This window comes from Eubalaena glacialis, chromosome 13 (genome assembly GCF_028564815.1).
Source record: "Eubalaena glacialis isolate mEubGla1 chromosome 13, mEubGla1.1.hap2.+ XY, whole genome shotgun sequence".
Lineage (NCBI taxonomy): Eukaryota > Metazoa > Chordata > Mammalia > Artiodactyla > Balaenidae > Eubalaena > Eubalaena glacialis.
The window spans coordinates 16,523,483-16,546,204 of record NC_083728.1 but is presented as its reverse complement, the minus strand read 5'-3'; the positions used below and the strand labels follow the sequence as shown (position 1 = coordinate 16,546,204).

Here is a 22,722-nt window from a genome sequence, read left to right as displayed (position 1 = left end):
ACATAATATTGAGCAGAGTTCCCTGTGTTATACAGTAGGTCCTTGTTGGTTACCCATTTTAAATATAGCCGTGTGTACATGTCAATCCCGAACTCCCTAACTGTCCCTCCCCTCCACCCTTCCCCCTGCCCCCACTTACACCTACCCCTTCTCTTTCTTTCATGTCTGCTTTCCCTATTCTGCTCAGTTTTGATTCCCTTCCCTATAGTTTCTCCTCAGCACAGGACCTGCCCTGGAAAACTTGGTGGTTATTTCATGAATTCAAAGGAGTTAAACTCCATTAGCCCTTAGGCCTTATGGCAGGGCCCTTGCCCTCACCCATGATAGGAGCTGGCACAATCCTTTCCAGTGTCAGCTGCTGTTCTCAGATTGCCCCACCATGCTTTCCCATGAATATATGTTGCAATTTGGGGTTTCTCCAGTTCTCAGGTCTGTCAGACACTTTGTTGCTTGCTGTTTATTTCTCCTTCACAGTGGCCCCAGTGGCACATGGGCCTCATAGCTGTTGCTGATTTGTCCTCACCCACTTGTGTTTTGGAGCTCATGAAGATACCTGGTCACCTCGTTTTGTTTTAAGTGTGTGTATGGAATTTTCTGTTCTATTTCGAATCTTCTGTTTCTATGTGGGGATTTGGGAGGAATCAAATCTATGCTGGGCATCACTGCCTTCATCTTACCAGAATTCCCAACTGCTATCATTTTTACAGATGAGGAAACTGAGCCCCAGGGTGATTTGCCCAACATCACACAGCTAGTGGCAGAGGATAAATGTGTGTGAGTCTGCTGTCCTGCATGGTACAGAGAAGATGCTTAATGTACACTACTCTTCCCTGTCTCCTTCCCTTCCTCCCTGTGTCCATCTGTCAGTGTCCCTTCAGGATACCGTTACTGAAAATTAAATGAGATTAACCAGGTAAAGAGCTCATCACACTGCCAATGAAAATGTGTTCAACAAATAGTAGCTGTTAGTATAGAATTTATGGTTGAAGGAACCAAGGGTTAGAGAGGTAAATAACTGCTCCAAGGTTACACAGCTGGTGAGTGACACAGAAAGGATTTAGACTCAGGTCTGCCTGACCAAAAGCCAGCTTGCTTCCTCCTATACCAGTGGTTCATAACTGGGGGCAATTTTGTCCCCCAGGGCATATTTTGCAATGTCTAGAGACATTTTTTGCTTTTCACCACTGTGAGTGTGGGGTGTTGTCATCTAGTGAGTAGAGGCCAGGGATGCCATTAAACACCCTACAATGTACAGAACGGCATAATCCACTCCCAACAAGACTTGTCCAGCCCCAAATGTCAATAGTGCCAAGGTTGAGAAACTATGCCCTATACCATGGTGCTATCCCAAATAAGCCTCACCTTAGAATCAATACTGAAGCTAGTTCTAGATTGTCTGAGCTCAGAATCGCATGCCTTGAAAACAGACGGCTCAGGCTCCTCCAGCACATAGCCAATGTCCAGCTTTTTCCTTCAGAGCCTGGATGAAGCTAGGAGGGTAAGGTGTTTAGAGCCCTCCAAACCAAGACGCGGGGCAAGCTGCTCTCCCTCCAGTGACCCGTCTGCTCTTGAGTGGTATGGTCATCACCAATCAACAGATATCTCATGAGTCGATGTACCAGAATTCTGCATATGCCACCCCACTGAATTCTCCCAAGGACCCCCTACACAAGGGACACCACCTCTCATTTTACACATGAAGAAATGGACCTTTTCAAGGAGTCGTTCAAAGTCTGCTACTTCTGAATGGCCAAGGCAGAAACTTAGAAGACAGAAGTTCAAATCCCAACTCAACCACGGACTCATCATGTGACCACAGGCAAATTCTTCCCCTTCTCTGAACCTCTTTCCCAACATGTAAAAATAAAGAGGCAGGTCTACATTTACTCTAAGACAAAGTAAAATTGGGGGCTATAGTTTCATACAGACGTGGGCTCAGATCCTGCTCTTTCACTGAATATCTTGAGCCCCCGGGCAAGTGACTTTCCCTTTCCAGGTTTCAGTTTCCTCATCTGTAAATTAGATAATCCTAGCTTGCTGTTCACAGAGTTGTAGTAAGATGTAATTGAAATCATACAAGCAAACTATTTAGCACAGTACCTGGAGTATATAATTCCTCAAAAAATGAAAATTCTTTTTGTTGTCATTGTTGTTCATCTGAGACTCTTCCAGTCCTGAGATAATTGGTTTTATAAGGTGTAACACCAGAAGGAACCAAACATAATGACCCTCAAGGATGGGACAGGGACTTCTGGGAAATCTCCAAATCCCTTCTCAGCCCTCACCTGACATTGAGACCAGGACCTGTACTCCTCTCCCCCTGCTGGCAGTACCTGGGATTGCAACCTGGACTCTGGCTACCACCGGGGGGGTGAAGGTCTGGCTGAGGAGAGGGGTTTATCCCAAATGCCTAGGACGACATGGTTTGGACAGGATCATCCCTTGCCTTTTGCCACAAGAGCTGCCATTCGTAAAAACACTCACTGTTTGCCTGGCATGGGGCAAGGTGTTTCCTCTTAAAAACTTATTTGATCAGCTTTTTGCCCATGAAGAACTAGAATCTTTGGAAGTTTGAATGATTTGGCCAAGGTCACACAGCTGGGAATAGGGATGCCAGATTGTGGTAGGCTGAATATTGGCCCCCCAAAGATGTCCTTGTCCTAATCTCTGGAACGTGTGCATATCTTACCTGATATGGTAAAAGGAACTTTGCAGATGTGATTAAGTTAAGGATCTTGAGATGGGAGACACTGTATCTATAGTCAACAATAATGTACTGTGCACTTAAAAATTGGTTAAGGGACTTCCCTGGTGGCGCAGTGGTTGGGAGTCCACCTGCCAATGCAGGAGACGCGGGTTTGATCCCTGGTCCGGGAAGATCCCACATGCCGCGGAGCAACTAAGCCCGTGCACCACAACTACTGAAGCCCGTGCACCTAGAGCCCATGTTCTGCAACAAGAGAAGCCACCGCAATGAGAAGCCCGCACACTGCAATGAAGAGCAGCCCCCGCTCGCCACAACTAGAGAAAGCCCGTGCACAGCAATGAAGACCCAACGCAGCCAAAAATAAATAAATTTATATAAAAAAAAAATTGGTTAAGAGGGTAGATCACATGTTAAATACTTTTACCACAAGAAAAAATTTTAAGAAATATTTTTAAAGAGGGAGGCAGGAAGATCAGAGTCAGCAGTAGATATGACACCAGAAGTAAGAGGTTAAAGCAATTAGAGGAAGGGACCATGATTTATGGAATGCAAGTGGCCTCTGGAAGCTAAAAAGGCAAGGAAATGCATTTCCCCCCCCCCCCGTCATTGAAGTCCCCAGAGAGAATGCATCCTTGCCAGCACCTCGACTTTAGACTTCTGACCTGCAGAACTATAAAATAAATTTGTGTTGTTTCAAGCCACTAAGTTTGTAATAATTTATTACAGCAGCAATATGAAACTAATACATAGATTTAGGAAAAAAATCAAACAAAAACACAGGATGCCCAAGAATTCCCTGGTGGTCCAGTGGTTAGGACTCCGTGCTCTCATTGCCGAAGGCCCAAGTTAAATCCCTGGTTGGGGAACTAAAATCCCACAAGCTGCGTGGCGTGGCCAAAAAAAAGTTTTTAATTAAAAAAACCCAAAAAACCGCAGGATGCCCAGTTAAATTTGAATTTCTGACAGACAACGATTTTTTAGTATAAGTACATCCCAAAAGTTGCATACTTAAAAAGAAATTATTGTTTGTATGAAATTCAAATTTAACTGAGTCTTCTGTACTTTATCCTAGAAGTGATAGAGCCAGAGCAGGAGTGAAACCCAGGATCCTCCACCCCCACCCCACAGCCCATCTAACATCTGGCAGAAACTGCCATGTTCTTCTGGCCCACCTATGTCAGTTCCCATCTCCCTGCAACTCCTCTTGCCCCAAGAGTAGGGAAAGGAACAGATTGTTTAAGGTCATCTCCTGGATACTCCTTTGGGCTGTTGAGTCCTCCTGGACCACACAATTTCTCTCTAGAAATGGTTTAGTGTCTTTACCAAGACATTAGTATTACTCTGCTTGAAAGAGGGGCCTCAAGATTGTCTCAAAGTTGTAGCTGCACAAAATATATGGGCGGGGTGGGGCGGGGCGGGGGTTGTGCTGGGGATTTTAATGGACTGGAGGCGGGCGCTAGTAAAGCCTTTTTCAAACTACCACTTTCTGAAAAGGACTTCATAAACCCCAAAGCAGGAAACAATTATTGAATCAATATTCCAGAGCAAGAATCATGTTACAGATGAGGAAACTGAGGCCCAAGGAGGAATGGGGACTTGCTCAAAGTCACTTGGCTAAAGACAGACAGACAGACGTCCCCTGAATTGGAATCTTACCCTTTGGAGCAGCCAAGCCTGGTGGCAGCTCTGGTGGGGAGAATCCTGGAATGCTAATCCCGAGGTCTAGATTTGAAACTCTATACTTCATTGATTGCGTTTCCCTTTCATAAAATAGTAGGATTCCATTTGAGGATTTAATGAGATGATGGATGTAAAACACCAGGTAAATAGTTAATATGTTCTCGGAAAACGGCAGTTTCTTCCCTTCCTTCTCTGGGCCTCAGCTTCCTCATCTATACCAGCTCAACCTGGTCGTGCTCCCTGTGCCTCCCAGCCACCCTCTTCCCAGGCTCAGGTCCCACCGCGCCGTCCTGGCCGCCAGGTGGGGACCGAAGGCCGGCACGTCTAGGAGATGTCGCACATGCGCACTCGCGGGCGGCGCCCCGCCTTCTCACGCTCTGCGTACGTCACTTCCGGCGCGAGCGGCCGGGCCGGCCGGGTGGGGAGTGCGGGTCGGTTCTGTGTGCGCTGTCGGACGAGGCTCTCGCCGCCGGTTGACCCGCGCTCCGCCCCGTAGCCGGGCCGGTGAGTGCCCGCGAGCCGGTGTGCCCCGGGGGCCAGGGAGAGGGACCCTTGAGAGGGAGGGACGACCGGAAGTGGGGCATCCGAGTAGCGAGAGAGAGACCCCAGGAAATGGGGACACCTGGGGAAGGGGTGACAGCCGGAAGTGGGGGCCTCGGAAGGCTGTCGACGGGACGTGGGGTCTCTGGGGCTCCAGGAACGGTGATTCCTGACCTCTTCTTGGGGTAGGACGGGAAGGAAGGTGATGCTCGAAAAATGATAGGCTCCAGGTGGGGAAGATTCCCGGCTTGACCCTAACAAATGGTGTTTGCACCCATCCGTATGCCCACCCATCAGTTCATTTACCAGACTGTGACTGGGTCCTGCTCTGTGCTTGATACTGCCAAGGCCCTGGAGATTAAACAGGAAGCTCTAGGTGCAGCGTAGAGCCCAGTGTGGGGCTAGATACATCCTTGTTCTGCCTCACTAGGTGTGTACCCTTGGGCCCTTAACCTCACATCATGCGCTAGTATTTACAGAGTACCATCATGGGCCAGGCACTGGGGATAGCAGTGAACGCGGCAGGCAAGTTGTCTGCCCCCATGGAATTTACATTCTAGTGGGCAGTTTCCCCGTTTGTAAAATAGGAACAGTATTAGTGCTCTCACCAAATATTGTGAAGATTAAACAAGAGATGGATGTAAAGTGCTTATCACAGTACTTGATACATGGTAAAATGCTCAAGTACATATAATCTCTTTTCATCATTCCACTATGAGTTAAATTTCATAAGGCAAAGAATTATATTGTTCGTTGTTGTGTGCCCAGCACCTGTAAGCACAGTGCCTGCCACAGGTGATCAGTAATTCTTTGATAAATGAATGGATGGGTAAAACTGGCTTGGAGGAGTTTCAGGTAAACACACAAGACACTGGCCTGCATTTTCTGAAAGAGAAGTAGGAACCCAGTGCTGTGGAAAACAGGAGAGAGTCACCCTGGAGGAGTCAAGGAAGGCTTCATAGAGGAGGTGACATTGAAGCTGGGCCTGGAAGGTGATGAGTTGTCTAGTTGAGAACAAATGAGGCAAGGAAATTCCAGGCAGAGGTATCAGAAGTGCATGAGGTGTTTCAAGAATGGTGGGTCATTAGTTTGCTTTGGCTGACATTTAATGTGCATTGAGGGGGGGAAAGGGGGGAGACAGGCTGGAGAGGGACTTTGAGGCTAGGCCTGTAGTCCGTGGATGCTACAGTCTGTCTTCTGGCTAAGTACTCGATTGGGATTACAGGCATCTGTTGGTGACTGCCAGGAAAACAGAGCCCAGGGTGGGTCCTGTGAACCATGATTGTTGATCTATTCCTCACTCAGCATACCTCCACCAAGCAGATTAAACTCATTCAACAAATATTTATGGAGCACAGACTATGTGTCTGACACCCTGTTAAGTGCTGGGTGGGTTTAAGGTGATGAACAAGACAGATGTGGATGTTGTGCACAAATTGCCTACAGTTGCAACAGTGAGAGAAGCGCTATGCGGAAGAGCTCCTGCAGGGGTGAGGGGAGCTCCTAACCTGGCCTGGAGTCAGAGAAGGCTTACCGCTTTAAGCACCGTCATCCCTCACCTGGATTATTGCAGTAGCCTCTACATGGTCTCTTTGCCTCTATTCTCATCCTCTTACAGTCCATTCTCAAGATAGCCCAGTGATCTTTTTGAAATCTAAATCCGATCATGTCAGTCTACTCAAAACCCTCCTTGGCTCCCACTGAAGTCATAGTAACTAAGCTCTTACTGGCCTACAAAGCCCAGTACCAACTGGGTCCCCAGTTCCTCTCTAAATTCATCTGCCAATACTCTCCACCTTGCGCATTTGGCTCTTGCCATACTGGCCTCCTCCCTGTTCCTTGAAAGAGCCAGGCATGGTCCTGCCTCAGGCTCTGCACTTTTTCTTCCCCCAGAATGGCTTGCTCCCTCATCTTCATTTTCTCACACATGTCACTTGGGTGAGGACTTCCCTGATCACCCTACTTAAAATTGCAAGTCCTATCCCCAGGTACATGCAACCCCCTTGCCTCTTTTATTTGTCTCCATAGCACTTATTATCTTCTAGTAGTTGCCCCCAGTGCCTGGACGAGGGCCTGGTGCCTGGACGAGGGCCTGGTACCTACCGAGTGCTCAATATTTGTTGAGTAAATGAAGTAGCATCTAATGGGGACCGAAGGGTGAATTGGTGTTGGGCAGAAGCACCGGAGGATGAGCATGCTAGTGAGAGGAAACAGGACGTGCAGAGGGTAAGAAAACCACCTTTGGGAGGAAGTGAAAGAAGCTGGGTGAGGCTGGAGGTTAGAACACAGGAACAGAGTGTGCAGACCTAAGATTTAGAGGGGGTGACCTGGTCACTGTGGCTGCCGTGGCCTGGGGGGGAGACCTGCTATGTGCAGAGACTCCAAGGTGGTTCCTGCCTTCCTTGTTGAGTTCCGAGTGGGGGACCAGTGACAGCCCATGGACAAGAGCTTGGGCTTTGGAACTGGGCAGCCCTGCTGCAACCTTATTCCTGAAATATCTAAGGCAGCTGTGTTATTTTGTTTTGTTTGTTTTGTTTTTTCATTTAATAGGTGCATTAGTTCAGATCTTCCAAGAAGCAGACACTAGGATGAGATTAGACATGCAAGAAATTTAATGGCAGCAACACGTAAAAGGGAGGGGAACTGGAGAAATCAGGGAGAGCTTCCAATAGCGATTTGAGGCCAGTCCCTGTGCAGGAGGTTTGGGCAGGAAGTCTTGGACTGCACTGTGGTTCCACAAAAGATTCGGCCAGGCTGATAGGGACTCCTTGAGATAAAGTTGCCTGTTCAAGGAGTTCTACGTTTCAATCAGTCATTGGCCAGGGGCAGTCTGTGGAAAGTGTGCATCCACTGGATGGTGGATCCAGAGGGACGGCAGCTGGGGACACCCATCATTTATGCTCCACCAGACAGGAGATCTGGTCAGTTTCACAGCCGCCATGCTAAGTCACGTGTGGATATGATAAAAAATTTAACAGTACAGTAAAGAGCCTCTTTCTCTCTCCTTAAATGTCCAGTGTCTAGTTCTGTTCCCTAGAGGGAACCACGGTTAACAGTTTTCTTGTACTTCCTTCCAGAAATTTTAGGTGCATTCACAAGTATAGATGCATATATTTTTAAAATGTAAATGCAAGTCTTTTTTTTTTTTAATTGGGGTATAGTTGCTTTACAATGTTGTGTTAGTTTCTGCTGTACAGTGAAGTGAATCAGCTATATGTATACATATATCTCCTCTTTTTTGGATTTCCTTCCCATTTAGGTAACCACAGAGCATTGAGTAGAGTTCCCTGTGCTATACAGCAGGTTCTCATTAGTTATCTATTTTATGCATATTAGTGTATATATGTCAATCCCAATATTCCCGTTCATCCCACCCCCCCCTTTCCCCTCTTGGTGTCCATATGTTTGTTCTCTATGTCTGTGTCTCTATTTCTGCCTTGCAAACAGGTTCATCTGTGCCATTTTTCCAGATTCCACATATATGCATTAATAAATGATATTTGTTTTTCTCTTTCTGACTTCTCTCTGTATGACAGTCTCTAGGTCCCTCCACGTCTCTACAAATGACCCAATTTCGTTCCTTTTTATGGCTGAGTAATATTCCATTGTATATATTTACCACATCTCCTTTATCCATTCATTTGTTGATGGGCATTTAGGTTGCTTCCATGACCTGGCTATTGTAAGTAATGCTGCAATGAACATTGGGGTGCAGGTGTCTTTTTGAATTATGGTTTTCTCAGGGTATGTACCCAACAGTGGGATTGCTGGGTCATATGGTAATTCTATTTTTAGGTTTTTTAAGGAACCTCCATACTGTTCTCCATAGTGGCTGTATCAATTTACATTCCCACCAACAGTGCAAGAGGGTTCCCTTTTCTCCACACCCTCTCCAGTATTTATTGTTTTTTGTAGATTTTTTGATGATGGCCATTCTGACTGGTATGAGGTGATACTTCATCGTAGTTTTGATTTGCATTTCTCTAATAATTAGTGATGTTGAGCATCTTCTCATGTGCTTCTTTGCCATCTGTATGTCTTCTTTGGAGAAATGTCTGTTTAGGTCTTCTGCCCATTTTTTGATTGGGTTGTTTGTTCTTTTGATATTGAGCTGCATGAGCTGTTTATATATTTTGGAGATTAATCCCTTGTCCATTGCTTCATTTTCAAATACTTTCTCCCATTCTGAGGGTTGTCTTTTCGTCTTGTTTATGGTTTCCTTTAAATGCAGGTCTTTTTTTCACACTTTTCTGCAACTGCTTTCTTCTTCCTTAACGTGTCAATTCATAAAGATCTGCGTAATTCCTTTTCACGGCTGAATAGTATTCCACTCATATGGTAATATTATTTAACCAGTCTCCAACTGGGTGATGTAGGTAGTGTTTCCAGTCTTTTGCCATTATAATCAATACTTGTAACGATCATCCTGGTGTGCATATTTTGCACACACATACAAGTACGTGTCCTAGAAATGGAATGCTGGGCCAAAGGGTATGTGTTGTTTTTTGTTTTTTTTTAACTGAAGTATAGTTGATTTACAGTGTTTCAGGTTTACAGCAAAGTGATTCAGTTATACATACATATCTATTCTTTTTCAGATTCTTTTCCATTACAGGATATTATAAGATACTGAATATAGTTCCCTGTGTAGGTCTTTGTTGTTTATCTGTATTATAAACAGTAGTGTGTATCTGTTAATCCCAAATTCCTAATTTATCTCTCCCTCCCCCTCTTCCCCCTTTGGTAACCATAAGTTTGTTTTCCATCTGCGAGTCTATTTCTGTTTTGTAAATAAGTTCATCTGTATCACTTTTTTAGATTCCACATACAAGTGATATCATATGATACTTGTAAGGGTATGTGGTTTGAAATCTTTATAGATATTGACAAACTACGCTAAAGAGGCTATGTCAATTTATTCTCCCACCAACAGCAAGCATATCAGAGTACCTGTTTTGCATTTTTGCTAATCTGAATTTCAAAGGTGTTTTAGTTTGCATTTCTTTAATTACAAGTAAGGTTGAGCACCTGTTCATACCTCTGTGAGCAAGGCCAGTGTGTTTGATGAGGGGTGTGTGCATCCTGCTCTAGCTGCCTGGGTGCCTCTGCAGAGATTCTTCCTGCATGCTGTCTGGGGTTGGGCTTGGCCACGTGGTTCAGATACCCCTCCCGTCAAGAACCACTGCTCTGAGGTTCTTGGCTTGACAAAAAACGTCTCTGCCCCCCTCCCTCGTGCTGCTCTCTGATTTGGAATGAGCGGTGCTGGGCTTTCTCCACATCACGCAGGGCTTCTGTTTTTGCAGGGATCCTGGGAGCTAATGTCAGAAGAAAGTGACTCTCTGAGAACCAGCCCTTCTGCGGCCTCACTTTCGGAAAGTGAGCTGCCGCTGCCCCCCACGCCCGCCGGCTATGTGTGCTCGCTGACCGAGGACCTGGTGGCCAAAGCCAGGGAGGAACTGCAGGAGAAGCCAGAATGGAGGCTCCGCGATGTCCAGGCCCTCCGGGACATGGTGCGCAAGGAGTGCCCGAACCTGAGCACCTCCCTCGAGGATGCCTTCCTGCTGCGCTTCCTCCGAGCCCGCAAGTTTGACTACGACCGGGCCCTCCAGCTCCTGATCAACTACCACAGCTGCCGGAGAAGCTGGCCCGAAGTCTTCAACAACCTGCGGCCCTCGGCCTTGAAAGAGGTCCTGGCTTCCGGATTCCTCACTGTACTGCCCCACACCGACCCCAGGGGCTGCCACATCCTCTGCCTCCGTCCAGGTACCACCCTCACCGTCTCTGGGGGCAGGGCGTGGGTACAGCTTGGGATACGTCTGCTTAGCACCCTCTCTTTCTTATTCCCTTTTGTCCCCTCCTTGCCTTAGTCAGGGCTCTTTTTATATATATATATATATATATATATATATATGCAAATAAACACACACATATATATTTATTTATATGGTTGCGCCAGGTCTTAGTTGCAGCGCGGGCTCCTTAGTTGTGGCATGCAAACTCTTATTTGCATCATGCATGTGGGATCTAGTTCCCTGACCAGGGATCGAACCCAGGCCCCCTGCATTGGGAGCGTGGAGTCTTATCCACTGAGCCACCAGGGAAGTCCCAGTCAAGCCTCTTTTGATCGCAAGAGAACAAAACCCTGCTCTACCGGCTTAAGACAAAAGGGAGGATTTAGTCTAAGGAGATGGGAGCACAGCACCAGAGATCTGAAGGAACACTGCTCTTGCCGGGCCCAGGAGCCAAGACCCAGAATCCAGTTCTTTCCTCCATCAGGAACTAAGCCATTAGGAACTGAGACCGCCATTCTCCCTGTCTCTGCTTCTGACTGTCTGTCAGTCTGTGTGTCTCTCTGGACCACATCTCTGCTGCCCTTTGCACATCTTCTTCACACTTCTGTCGGTGGACTGGTTTCTGCTCCCTCGGTACACCCCTCAGCTCCCAGGTTTACCTGGCCACCCAACTAAGTTCTTTCAATGCAAATTCCAGATTTCTAGGATTGGGAATCTGGTGGGCTGAGAAAGCGACCCTGGTCATCGCGTACAAGCGGGGCTGCCAGGACACCCCCCCCCCCCCCCCCCCCCCCCCCGCCCAGCTCCCAGCCTTTCACTCCTTAGTGAGCACGTGAGGTACAGATATCAGTGAAAGGGTCTGGGCTGGGCAGACGCCTGGAAAGGTATCTGCCTACCACGTGCCTCCTCCGACCTCTCCCCCCTCCCTCTGCTTTGTTAAGCCCTTGAAAGTATTCACTTTAGATTCACTTTTAGATCTCAGCACTGCATGATGGTAATCGGGACACCTGACATTTCTTTGGCACAGTAGTTTTCAATGGAGGCACCTCCCCACCCCCCCCACTCCCCCCCCCACCCCCCGCCGCCGCCCAAAAGCATTTAGAAATGCGTGGGAACATTTTTTTGGTTGACACAACGACCGAGGGGTCCTAGAACTCAAGCCTTCTGATTCTTCGTCCTCTTCTCTTCCCTGACACCAAATGCATTATAAACTCAGGAGAGTTCTCCACTCTACCCCCAACCTCAACATTTTCCATCGGAGCAGAACTGAAAAAAAAAATGTGAAAGTACGATTGCTGTGTTCTTCTTCCCAACCACGCTGGGAAAACGAGAACCTGCTGACTGCCCTTTCTGCTCATGCATACAAACGCCTCTGGAAGCTGATGGGGAGTGGAAGCGGCAGGGCACCTCCCTCTGCCTGCAGGCCCCACGTTACCATTTCCTTTAGTCATTTACCAAAGCCTCTTGGGAGACTAAACCACATTCTCTTGAGCCTTTACTGTGTACCAGGCACAGTGTTAACTGCTTTACCTGCTGTTTTAGGTGCATTCGAAAATTAGGGGTGTTCATTTTAAAATAAGCAATGCGGTGGAGATGTCAGGGCACCAAGAAACCTAGAAAGCAGTCAACGAGAGTTTCTGCTGCTCCTCTGTGCTCAACTCATACGAATATTACAAAACAGTCGGATATTACCACACTGGTTTCGCCTCTTTGCTTGTGTGGTTTGAACTCTTTGCTCGTGTGATGGATTTTTTTCCCCATATGTCTGCAGCGTATCTGGATCCCTCCCCACCGACTCAACATTTTAGCAGGAGGCAGATACAGATTTTGTTCTTAACTAGGTATTGGCTTTGCCTTTTTATAAGCTCTTTTGAGACATATGTGATTGAAAAGGATGACAGCCAGTTATGTAGAAGCAGGTTCAATTGGCAGCAACATCAAACAACAGGCTGGCATAATTTTTGGACAAAGGTTTTTTCACAGGAATTTTGCACATATCACAAATCCCATTGGTGGCAATCCTGTGGAGTTTTTCTCTTTCTTTAATATTTATTTATTTATTTATTTGGTTGCGCTGGGTCTTAGTTGTGGCATGTGAACTCTTAGTTGCGGCATGCATGTGGGATCTAGTTCCCTGACAAAGGATCGAACCCGGGCCCCCTGCATTGGGAGCGCAGAGTCTTAACCACTGCGCCACCAGGGAAGTCCCCCTGTGGAGTTTCATCTTTCTAAGAAAGAGACACCGAGATGTTGGTGGGATTTTCTTGAGAATAGTGGTTAACACTCAAAAGTTGTCATTTTCATCTTTTCCCCAAAGAGAGAAAGACTCCTCGATCATATGGGGAACATTAAAGGAGCATCCAGCCTGGAAAGGGGGATTTGCTCAGACTACAGCATTGGAAGGCCATCTCCACCTCTGCTGTCCTCAGTCTGGGCTTCATTCTCAGACCAGCTCTTACCTCATGGGGTCCCTGAGTCTCAGGCTCCCAGCCTCACCACTACAAGAAAGAAGAGAGATCTTCTCTTTCCAAAGGGCCAAGGTCCCAGAATTGAGTCCCCATGGTTCTGCTTGACCTGGCTTGGATCACATGCTTGTGGCCAGGAGGTTATAATACCCATATCGGCCAAGCCCACCTCTGGACCCAGGAGTGAAGTCCGTTTACCCAAACTGTATGGCTACCATGGGAAGGGGTAGTTCCCCAAGGAAAATCAGGGTGGTCTCATGAAGATAAGGGGACTTGTGATGGCAGAAGGTGCAGATGTCCATGAAGCCAGTATTGTTATCCCATTCTATGTATGGGATAATATGTAGGCCCATGGTGAGAAGGTAACTTGCCCAAGGTCACACAACTAGTAAGATTCAAACCCCCGCACGTGTCTGACTTCAGAACTCATGATTTCATCTTCACCACTCAATTGCATTTCCATTTCAGAATGTGCTGCTATGTTTGGAGTTAAGAAACACCAGCTACCACTTAGAGATCTAAATAGTCATGCCAGTAGAATTCTGTCTTTTCCATTTTTAAACAATAGTTTTAGGAAGGAGATAAATCATAGCCTGTCTAATTACTTGTTTGTGTTCATTTCTGTAACATACTGTCCATCTCTTATGACCTTAGACAGATGGATCCCGAGCAACTATCCAATTACCGAAAACATCCGAGCCATATACCTGACATTAGAAAAACTCATTCAGTCTGAAGAAACCCAGGTGAATGGAATTGTAATTCTTGCAGACTACAAAGGAGTGAGCTTATCAAAGGCATCTCATTTTGGCCCTTTTATAGCCAAAAAGGTGATTGGCATCCTTCAGGTATGGCCCCTGTGTGTCATGTGCCTGTCCTGTGGCTGTTTGGTTTCCCCAGGGCCCTGTCCACTTACCTCTAATTCCACCTGATACACAAACCCCACCTCCTCTCCACAGTCAGAACACTAGAAAAGCATTATGGGAAGAAATGTAAAAGTCCAATTCACCACTCATTCTCATCAGGGTCTCCAGTAGTTTCTGGGCAAGATCAGCTTTAGGGCAAGAGTCCAAAAAACAGAGAAATGCTTTCTGCTTTTTTTTTTGGTCCAGAAGGCAGAGAAATTCTCAACAAACGAAACTGAGAAGGTTTCTGCCGAAGTGATGGAACCTCTCCTTTCTGTGGGACCTGGACAGGGGGAGCCCTGTTGGGCTGTTTTGGTCAGATGCTTTCACACCTCATGTTCTGTGTTTCAGAACTCAAGTCTCTGGGAACCATAAAGTTCCTTACACACCAGTGTTGTGTGAGATGGTTTGCACATGCAAAGCACTTTTTTTTAAAATTGAAGTATAGTTGATTTACGATATTATGTTAGTTTAAGGTGTACAGCATAATGATTCAGTATTTTTATAGATTATACTCCATTAAAAGTTATTACAAAATAATGGCTGTAATTCCCTGTGCTGTGCAGTATATCCTCGTTGCTGCAAAGCACACTTAACAGTCTTTATAACCCATTCAGTCCTTCAAGGAATCCTCTGAGATAGACAAGGCAAGAATTATCTTTCCTTGTTGAAAGGAAACCGAGACCTTCAGGATGTAGCCTGGCCTGCACCTCCCAGCTCTGGCAGGTTGGAGCTTTGTCCTGACCCAGCCCGTGGGGTGCTGTCTCCCATGAGCTCTGGAGGACCAGTGACACCACGATTCTCCTCAGTGGTGTGTTTGAGCCACTACTGCACACCAGGTTGATTATTTAAGCATTTAAGTGTCACCTCTGGTCGTTATCAGAAATGTGAATGCTGGCTTTGAGACAATACTTTGGCTCTCCTTAGCTTCCACTCTTCTTTGCTTCTGCCAAGTATTGTGCAGATTCAGGTGTAAGGATAATGCATTTGGATCAGTGGTTTTCTAGTCCTGTATGATGATCTGGGGGACAAAAAAAAGTTCCAGGCTGTGGTAATGGACAGTTTCCAGATGCTCCACAGGTTCTAACACCCCCTTCCCTTCCCCCACAGGATGGTTTCCCCATTCGGATAAAAGCAGTCCATGTAGTGAATGAACCTCGAATATTTAAAGGCATTTTTGCCATCATAAAACCGTTTCTGAAGGAGAAAATAGCAAACAGAGTAAGTGATGATCCTATCGACTTAAGATACTTTAATTTTTTTTTTAATGCTGCCTTTTTTGTGACATCTATAAATTTATTGTGATGACAGTAAACTTAGCGTATTATTCTTGTCCTGGGACTACTAATTTGGAAAGTGCAAGGTTACAGATAAAATAAATGAACACTCCTTTCTGTGAGGGGGAGATGAAATTGATGAGAATATAATATTTTCCAGTGGAGAGAGCAGCACCAGGATTGTTATCGTAGGAACGTCCCTGCTCTGTGATCATTTAGACTTTTTAATATCCTGGCCTGGGCATTGTGAACCAACGTTGTGTTTTATGTGTAAGAGGACATGGCAAAGGGTAGTCACCGGGCAGGTAGTTAAAAAGGGTCATGGCAATTTCTTACTACAACTCCTTGGGCTTTAAAAATGCTATTTAAGCCTTTCCACTTACCTAATTTGTGGTCTTGCTTGTAGTTTGTGGAGTAATTCAAGGTTTATGAGATCTGTGAGTTTTTAGTTTAATTCTTATTTAAGAAAGGATAGATGTCACTTTCAAAGACGGTCTTCCTCTCTGACCCTGAAGAGCCACTTCTCTTTTAACTTTTCCCAGGATCACGATTGAAATGTGATGGGTGGTATTTTTCTCCTTCTTTCCTAGGCCTGGGAACATGGTTCTGGTCACTCAAATATTCTTGAATTTTGTTCTCTTTTTCAAAGAGGAAACATATAGAGAATCTCAAGTGTGTAAGCGAGGGAACTTAAAATCCAGATCCAGATTCCCAGGCCCTTTCCCTGAAGATTTTAACTCATCAGTTCGGGGGTGGAGCCCAGGAATCTATGCTTTTAAAATCTCCTTAGGTGATTCTGATACATGGTTAGGTTTGAGAACCTCTGATTTAGTGGCCTCCCTACGTGGGTTTGAACCCATGTTGGTTCCCGGAGCTCCCGTTTGGAACCTGCTTTTACCAAAGCAGCCTTTGGAAGAGGTCTTTTACATCTGTGACATGACCTTACTGGTGGCCCACAATCTTGTTCACTTGGTCCTTCGTATGTTCGTTCATTCACTCAAAAATATTTTTTGATCAGCTACTCTGTGCAAGTATGTTCTCGATGAACAAAACAGACCAAAATCTCTGCCCCCAAAATCCTTCTCATTCTAGAAAGAGACACAGACAATGGATTACATATGTTATCTAGGATAAGGATGTGCTAAGTGCTATGGAGAAAAATAAAGCAGAGAACGGGGACAGCAGGTGCTGGAAGCGGGGAAGGGGTTGTAGTATTCAATGGGGTAGTTAGAAGTGGTGTCACTGAGAAGCTGGCATTTGAGCAAAGACTTGAAAGCAATGAGGGAATGAACCTTACAGTGATCTGGGGGACCCTGAGGTGGGAGTGGCCTGGGAGAGCAGCAGGGGCAAGTGGTAGGAGTGGGAGGCAGAGGGGTAACAGGGGCCAGGTCGTGTAGGCCATCGTAGGGAGTCCGGCTTTTAGTATGCGTGACGTGGGAGCACGAGAAGTTTGTACATATTAGAGGAGTGACTTGATCCGACGCATGTTGAAAAGCGCTTAGATTGTGGTGGGACAAGGGTGTGAACACAGAGACGAGTGAGGAAGCTATTGTAGGAATCCAGGTAAGAAGGGATGGTGGCCTGGTACCATTAGGGTGGCAGGGAAGGGCTAGAATTCCGGATGCATTTCCTTATACCCCTTACCAGCCTACAGGATACAGGGTATAAGGAAAAGAGGATTAAGGATCCTCAAGCTTTTCGAGGAACTGGGTAGAGTTGGCGTCAACTGTTCCTTTATTCATTCAGCAGATATTTGTTTGAGCACCTCCTGAGTTACTGATTAACCTAAGGACATGTGTGCTTTCCTTTCATCCCCTGTAGTTTTTCCTTCATGGGTCTGACCTGAACTCTCTCCATTCAAACCTTCCAAGAAACATTCTCCCCAAGGAGTACGGGGGCACAGCCGGAGAGCTGGACATCACCGCCTGGAACGCGGCGCTGCTGGCCTCGGAGGAGGACTTTGTGAGGGAGTTCTGCCAACCTGGCCCTCCCTGCGACAGCATCCTGGGCCAGGCCTTGCCGCCCGAGGGGCTGAGCTCAGAGGCGCCATGTGATGACTCCATGTGGGCTGTGAAATCACAGCTGTACTCCTGCTACTAGCCAGTCCCCTGTGAATGTCACCACCTTTAAAACCTTTTCTTCTTTCTTTGGAGAGGTCCAAGGAGAATTTGAGGTACCATGGATTGTCTTGCTCCTTGGAACGGAACTGCAGTGTGGAGGAAAAGCCTGTAGGGCTCTGAGGTACGCCGCGGGGTGAGGCTTTGGTTACTTGAATGACTCCTATGGAAGACATGGAGAAAGCTCCCCCAGCGATTCCAAACGTTTGGAATCCCAGCGTGCAGCCCTTCATCTGAAGCCGTATCTGGTTTTGACACAGCTCAAAGCAAGAAAAATCAGGACCAAAGTCACTTTGATCCCATGTTCCAAGAGAAAACAACCTGATTGGCCAGTCAGCACACACCTATGAAACAGTTTGACCGAGGCTGCAAAGTGGCCACACGTGAGACAATGGGAGTTTGTGTTCTTCACATGAACCCTAACTGCAGACCTCTGTGCTCATCAAGAAACTTTAAGTGTTAGTCCATCACTGGGTCTGGAAAGCACCTTTACTGAATCATGCAAGCACCCAGACAGAAGCAGCACCTCCTGATCAAATTCGGGAGCCAGGGACCTCACGTACCTCTGGGATTCGTGGGTTGAATCTTGCAATAGAAACTTAAAGTTTTCCCAAACCCATAAAGCCTTAGGCCTGGTTCTCAATGGAATCATACATGATCCTAGATGTACGTGATTTTACTCAACCTAAAAGACTGGATGCCAGGCCTGTGTAGCTAAAAGAATTCTGGGGGCTTCCCTGGTGGCGCAGTGGTTAAGAATCCGCCTGCCAATGCAAGGGACATGGGTTCGAGCCCTGGTCCGGGAAGAGCCGCAGAGCAACTAAACCCGTGCGCCACAACTACTGAGCCTGCGCTCAAGAGCCTGCGAGCCACAGCTACTGAGCCCGCGTGCCACAACTACTGAAGCCCACGTGCCTAGAGCCCGTGCTCTGCAACAAGAGAAGCCACCGCAATGAGAAGCCCGCGCACCGCAACGAAGAGTAGCCCCTGCTCGCCGCAACTAGAGAAAGCCCGCGCGCAGCAACGAAGACCCAACGCAGCCAAAAATAAATAAATAAATAAATTTATTTAAAAAAATAAAATAAAATAAAAGAATTCTGGCCTAAGAATTAAGAGACCTGGGCCTCAGCTTTCTCATCTGTAAAATGAGGCTGAATGAAGTGATCCCGAGGGCCCTTTTGGCTACTACCGAGGTTGTGGGATTTGGTTTAGTGATTGATTGAACGTTAGACGTCGGTTTTCTGCCTAGAAAGAGGACTCTCTAGATACCAGTGGTTGGATCCTGTTTTTTGTAGTACGCCTGGGCCTTTCCAAGAGGGATGCGTCATTTTTTGGCCTTGCCTTTAAAGAAACAGTGGACTGAGCAATCCCCATTTTCTTTTCATGGTGAGGGTTAAACTTAAAAAGGATGGCCTTTGTGAGGGCAGGTGAGATGCCCAGAATCTTGGATGAATTCCTTCCATTCCTGAGACTCGGCGGTATATTTTAAACCTGGCAATGGGGAATGGTTAACTTCCTTGGGATTCTTAGATTTTGGCTTCTGGAAATGAACGCAAGGGCAAGTTATTCTGGGACCTCCACCCTCACCGCTGCCACCCCAGCCCACTTGAGTTTCTCTCTCTCGCGTTCGGCCAGACTGAATGTTAGTTCTGCATTTCAGCACTTTAGACCCTTTCTGTCAAGAATTTAGCCTTAGCCCACGCATCAAATTAAGTGGTTCATCTGAAGGCTTTTGACCTATTTCCCTTCATATTCATTCCATGCAAATGGTGGTGTTAAAAAGTGACAAGTGGGACTTCCCCTTCCCCGGCGGCCCAGTGGTTAAGACTCCGCGCTTCCAGTGCAGGGGGCGCTGGTTTGATCCCTGGTCGGAGAACTAAGATCCCATATGCTGCGTGGTGTGACCAAAAAAAAAAAAGTGACAAGTACCACGCGTTGTGTGTGTACCTTCTCCGTGCATTTGTTAGAGCAGCAGGCAAGGTGGACGGCTCAGTTAGGATTAGAACAGTCCTCTGAAACTCAAAGGCCAGTCAGGTGTTAATAAGCTGTTCATCTCTCTAGCACTTTTAAAAATGTCTGGAGAAGTTGTTGGTGGAAATGACTTACCTCATTAGTGCCAATTCTATGGAGAATTCTTTTCACCATAGATGCCAACCCTGGATGTTCTAGGGACCTGGCTGAGCGGGAAGTGTCAAAATGCATACCCCTGGCTGCCTCTAGTCCGATCTGACAATGATGGTGTGACCAGCATTGCTGGAAAGGTCTAAATAGGACAAGTGGGATGGCTATAGTAGAGGGTTCAGAACTCAACTGCCTGGATGGGAGAGTTGGTTAGAGGCTTTCTTAGGTCCCAAAGAGGACAGAGTGATTAAAAAACAAAACAAAAAGGTTAGACATGAATCGTTCAAGTTTCCAAGGTTTAAACTGTGCATTGCATTGCTGGCCAATTGCCTTTGTCTACATGTCTTAACATAGGGATGACCAAGCTCACCTAGAGAAATTTCTCAAAGACCACGAAGGATGTTGCCCTTTTCCCAGGCCTTCCCAGTTGGATCAAGGAGCTGTTTCATTCAGCTTCTGAAAGGAGTCAGAGCCAAGGGTTATCTACCTTCTGGAGCTGCTGTGTTTTATGTTGGCTCCAGAGAGATCAAATGGTTTTGGCACCTCAGGAGGTTTGAACCAAGCTGTGAAACCAGGACCTCCCTGGGTGGAGAACACGGCGGTCTCCGCATGGCTTCACCAGGCATCTGTGTGAAGTTGCCCCAGGCAGGGCAGGGGAATGACCACAGGAGCACCCTGGGAGCTTCACTCAGCAGTGAGGGCACAGTGATGGAGCAAGTAGTTGAACACCTGGAGAACTGCGAGTGTTTTCCTTCAGGGAAAAGTTCTGATCCATTTCACAAACACCTGAAAATGAACTTTTCCCGCAATTCCAGGTAGCATGGCACAGGTAAGGGAAAGGAATAGTAAACCAGGAGACCCGAGTTCCAGCTTTACTTTGCCACGTGGCCTCAGATCAGCCACCAAACATCCCTGAATCATCATACGATAAAGGGGGTCTACACTCGGAGCTCTGAACCCTCTGTTCCTGGCATAAGAGGCTTTGTTCTTTTTTTCTCCGCATCTGGGTGATTCTTTAGGAAATTTAGGTCTGAATGAACTGACACCTAAAGCTTCCAAATGAATCTGTAAGCTTGAGAAATTTGGGGGGGTGGGGGGCGTGTTCTTCCTCTCTTCTACACAGAATTCTGGAAAATTGTGCCTCTTCCTGGAATCCTGTTCTACCTTCACGGCCAGAGACTGGAAGAAATCTACAGAAATAGCCACAAGTGCAACCCTGGCTTCCCCTCTTGAGTTTCTTATTTGCTCTTGGCAAAGGTGGCTTCAGCTCCCTAGTACTTCATCCTGCTTTCACAAGGAGCCGCCTGTCCTTAGAGGTTTACAAACACTTCAGTTCACAAGATACTACATTTTTGCCAGAAATAGAGTCAGGGTAATAAGAGAGATTTTCCCTGAATTCCTATGAGGTATTGAGCCTTTCAGAATTTTTCCTGGGTGGGCCTCTGCTTTAAATGCCATCTGATTCTCAGATCAGTCACGGGATTGCTTTTTCATTTGGGTAGCACCGCATATTAAGGTGTTCCTTTGAAACCTTTTCTTTCATTTAGGAAGTAAAATGTTCGCTAAGGTAATGATGTAAGTATGGCTGTCCCATGGCATGAGAGGTGTGGAGATAGCAAACGGAAACATATCGACTGTTCAGGAAAGATGTCAGTTCTGGTCATCCTTTTCAGTATTGGGATCTGTGAATTTTGTTAATCTCAAGTAAATTCCCTTCTGCTCTCCTGACTCAGAAATGGTTTGCTTGAAATACAAGTATTCAACAACATCAGAGCCAAATATTCTTCCTTTATAGAGCTTGCTCCATGGGAAGGCCCAGGGTGATTTGTGGATGGAGATGCGAGTGACCTTTTTCCTCTTTGCCAAGTAGCTGCTTTTCCTTTCATTTCACAGGGCGCCATGTTTAGTTGGGCAGTTAAGTAGCTGCCACTGGGATTCTTGTGGATATGCCTCGGCCTCTTGGCATATCAGGTGGGAACCTGTTACAAGTGAAATACTTGAAAATTCTCTGGGGCCAAGAGCCTCTGACACCACTCTGAAGGGGTGAGAGGTGGACTAATTTTGTGACCAGATTGGGGCACCATTTCGGCCACTGGTCGCATTCCTCGCTTCAAACTGAAATTCAGTTTGGCTTCAAGTATAGGGACACATGGTGGTGGATTCATCTACTTCAGTGTTTGTTTTGATCAAAAGTTTATTTTTCTAGTGAATTTTCTAAGTCAAAATGGTGAAAACATGTAATTTTAGTATGCATGACTGGGTCTTAAATAAAAATCTCTGTAAGGTTGAGTGTGTGTGGGGTTCTTTTGTGACAATGGCAGTTTGGGTAAAGGTTCTAAGGGTTTATTATTCATGGTACACAGTGGCCTGGGCAGAGCCTCTTTCCTGGGGAGGCCGGCAGGGGCGCTGTGGCAGCACGTGCATTCTCTAGACCGTGGGCTGGCTGCCTCTGAAGATCATGTGCAGGGAGAAGACACCAATGTGAAGAAAGGAGGTGGAGCTAGATGCCCACAGTGATAGATAAACTTTTCATTTCACAAGGCCTAGGTATGCTTCCCAGACTGGCCTTGAACCCTGACAGCTAATGATTCCTGAGTGTGGCCTGGGCATCCATCGTGTTAAGCGCTTCACATACAAAATCTCATTTACAAGCACCCTTAATGAAATAATATTATTGCCCCTGTGGGGAAAGTGAGGCACAGAAAAGTTAAGCTAGCTTGCCCAAGGACACACAGCTAGTTAAGTAGCGTTGGGATTCAAGGTCAGGCAGTCTGACTGCAGCCCACGATTTCCTCCTGATGGCTGGAGCCAGGCTGTGCAGTTAGCCCACAGACAGACCACAGAAAGAAGGGAGGTATTTTATAGTGAGAAAGTGTCAGTGTAAAAACTGGCTTGTTTTCTGGCTTCTTAGAAAATATAAAGCAGAAGTTCTTAACCTCTGAGACCCAAGTTGTAACTGAACATTTTATTCTGGAAGCACCTGTAAGTAAACCCAAATTCCTTGAGGGGTGACTAGGGTGTGGCTTCATCATCTCTGGTCCCATGCTGCTTAGCTGTTTCTCTAAGCTAATGGCTTTTTCTCTGCCCCCTATTCATCTCCCCAGAGGAGACAGAAGCT

General features: G+C 46.5%; 1 protein-coding gene across 2 annotated transcripts; it reads left to right on the top strand.

Annotated features, from left to right (window-relative positions):
• The first annotated feature begins 4,794 nt into the window (after positions 1 to 4,794).
• TTPAL (alpha tocopherol transfer protein like) lies at positions 4,795 to 21,854 on the top strand. 2 transcript variants are annotated; one of them, XM_061208084.1, is made up of 5 exons: positions 4,795 to 4,891; positions 10,231 to 10,690; positions 13,839 to 13,930; positions 15,200 to 15,310; positions 17,188 to 21,854. In XM_061208084.1, exons 2-5 carry the CDS (start codon positions 10,246 to 10,248, stop codon positions 17,464 to 17,466), a joined length of 927 nt encoding a protein of 308 aa, XP_061064067.1. In that variant the 5' UTR covers positions 4,795 to 4,891; positions 10,231 to 10,245; the 3' UTR covers positions 17,467 to 21,854. The 2 variants fall into 2 exon arrangements, with proteins under 2 accessions (XP_061064067.1, XP_061064066.1); XM_061208083.1 differs by having other exon boundaries at positions 13,839 to 14,032.
• Positions 21,855 to 22,722: the final 868 nt, after the last annotated feature.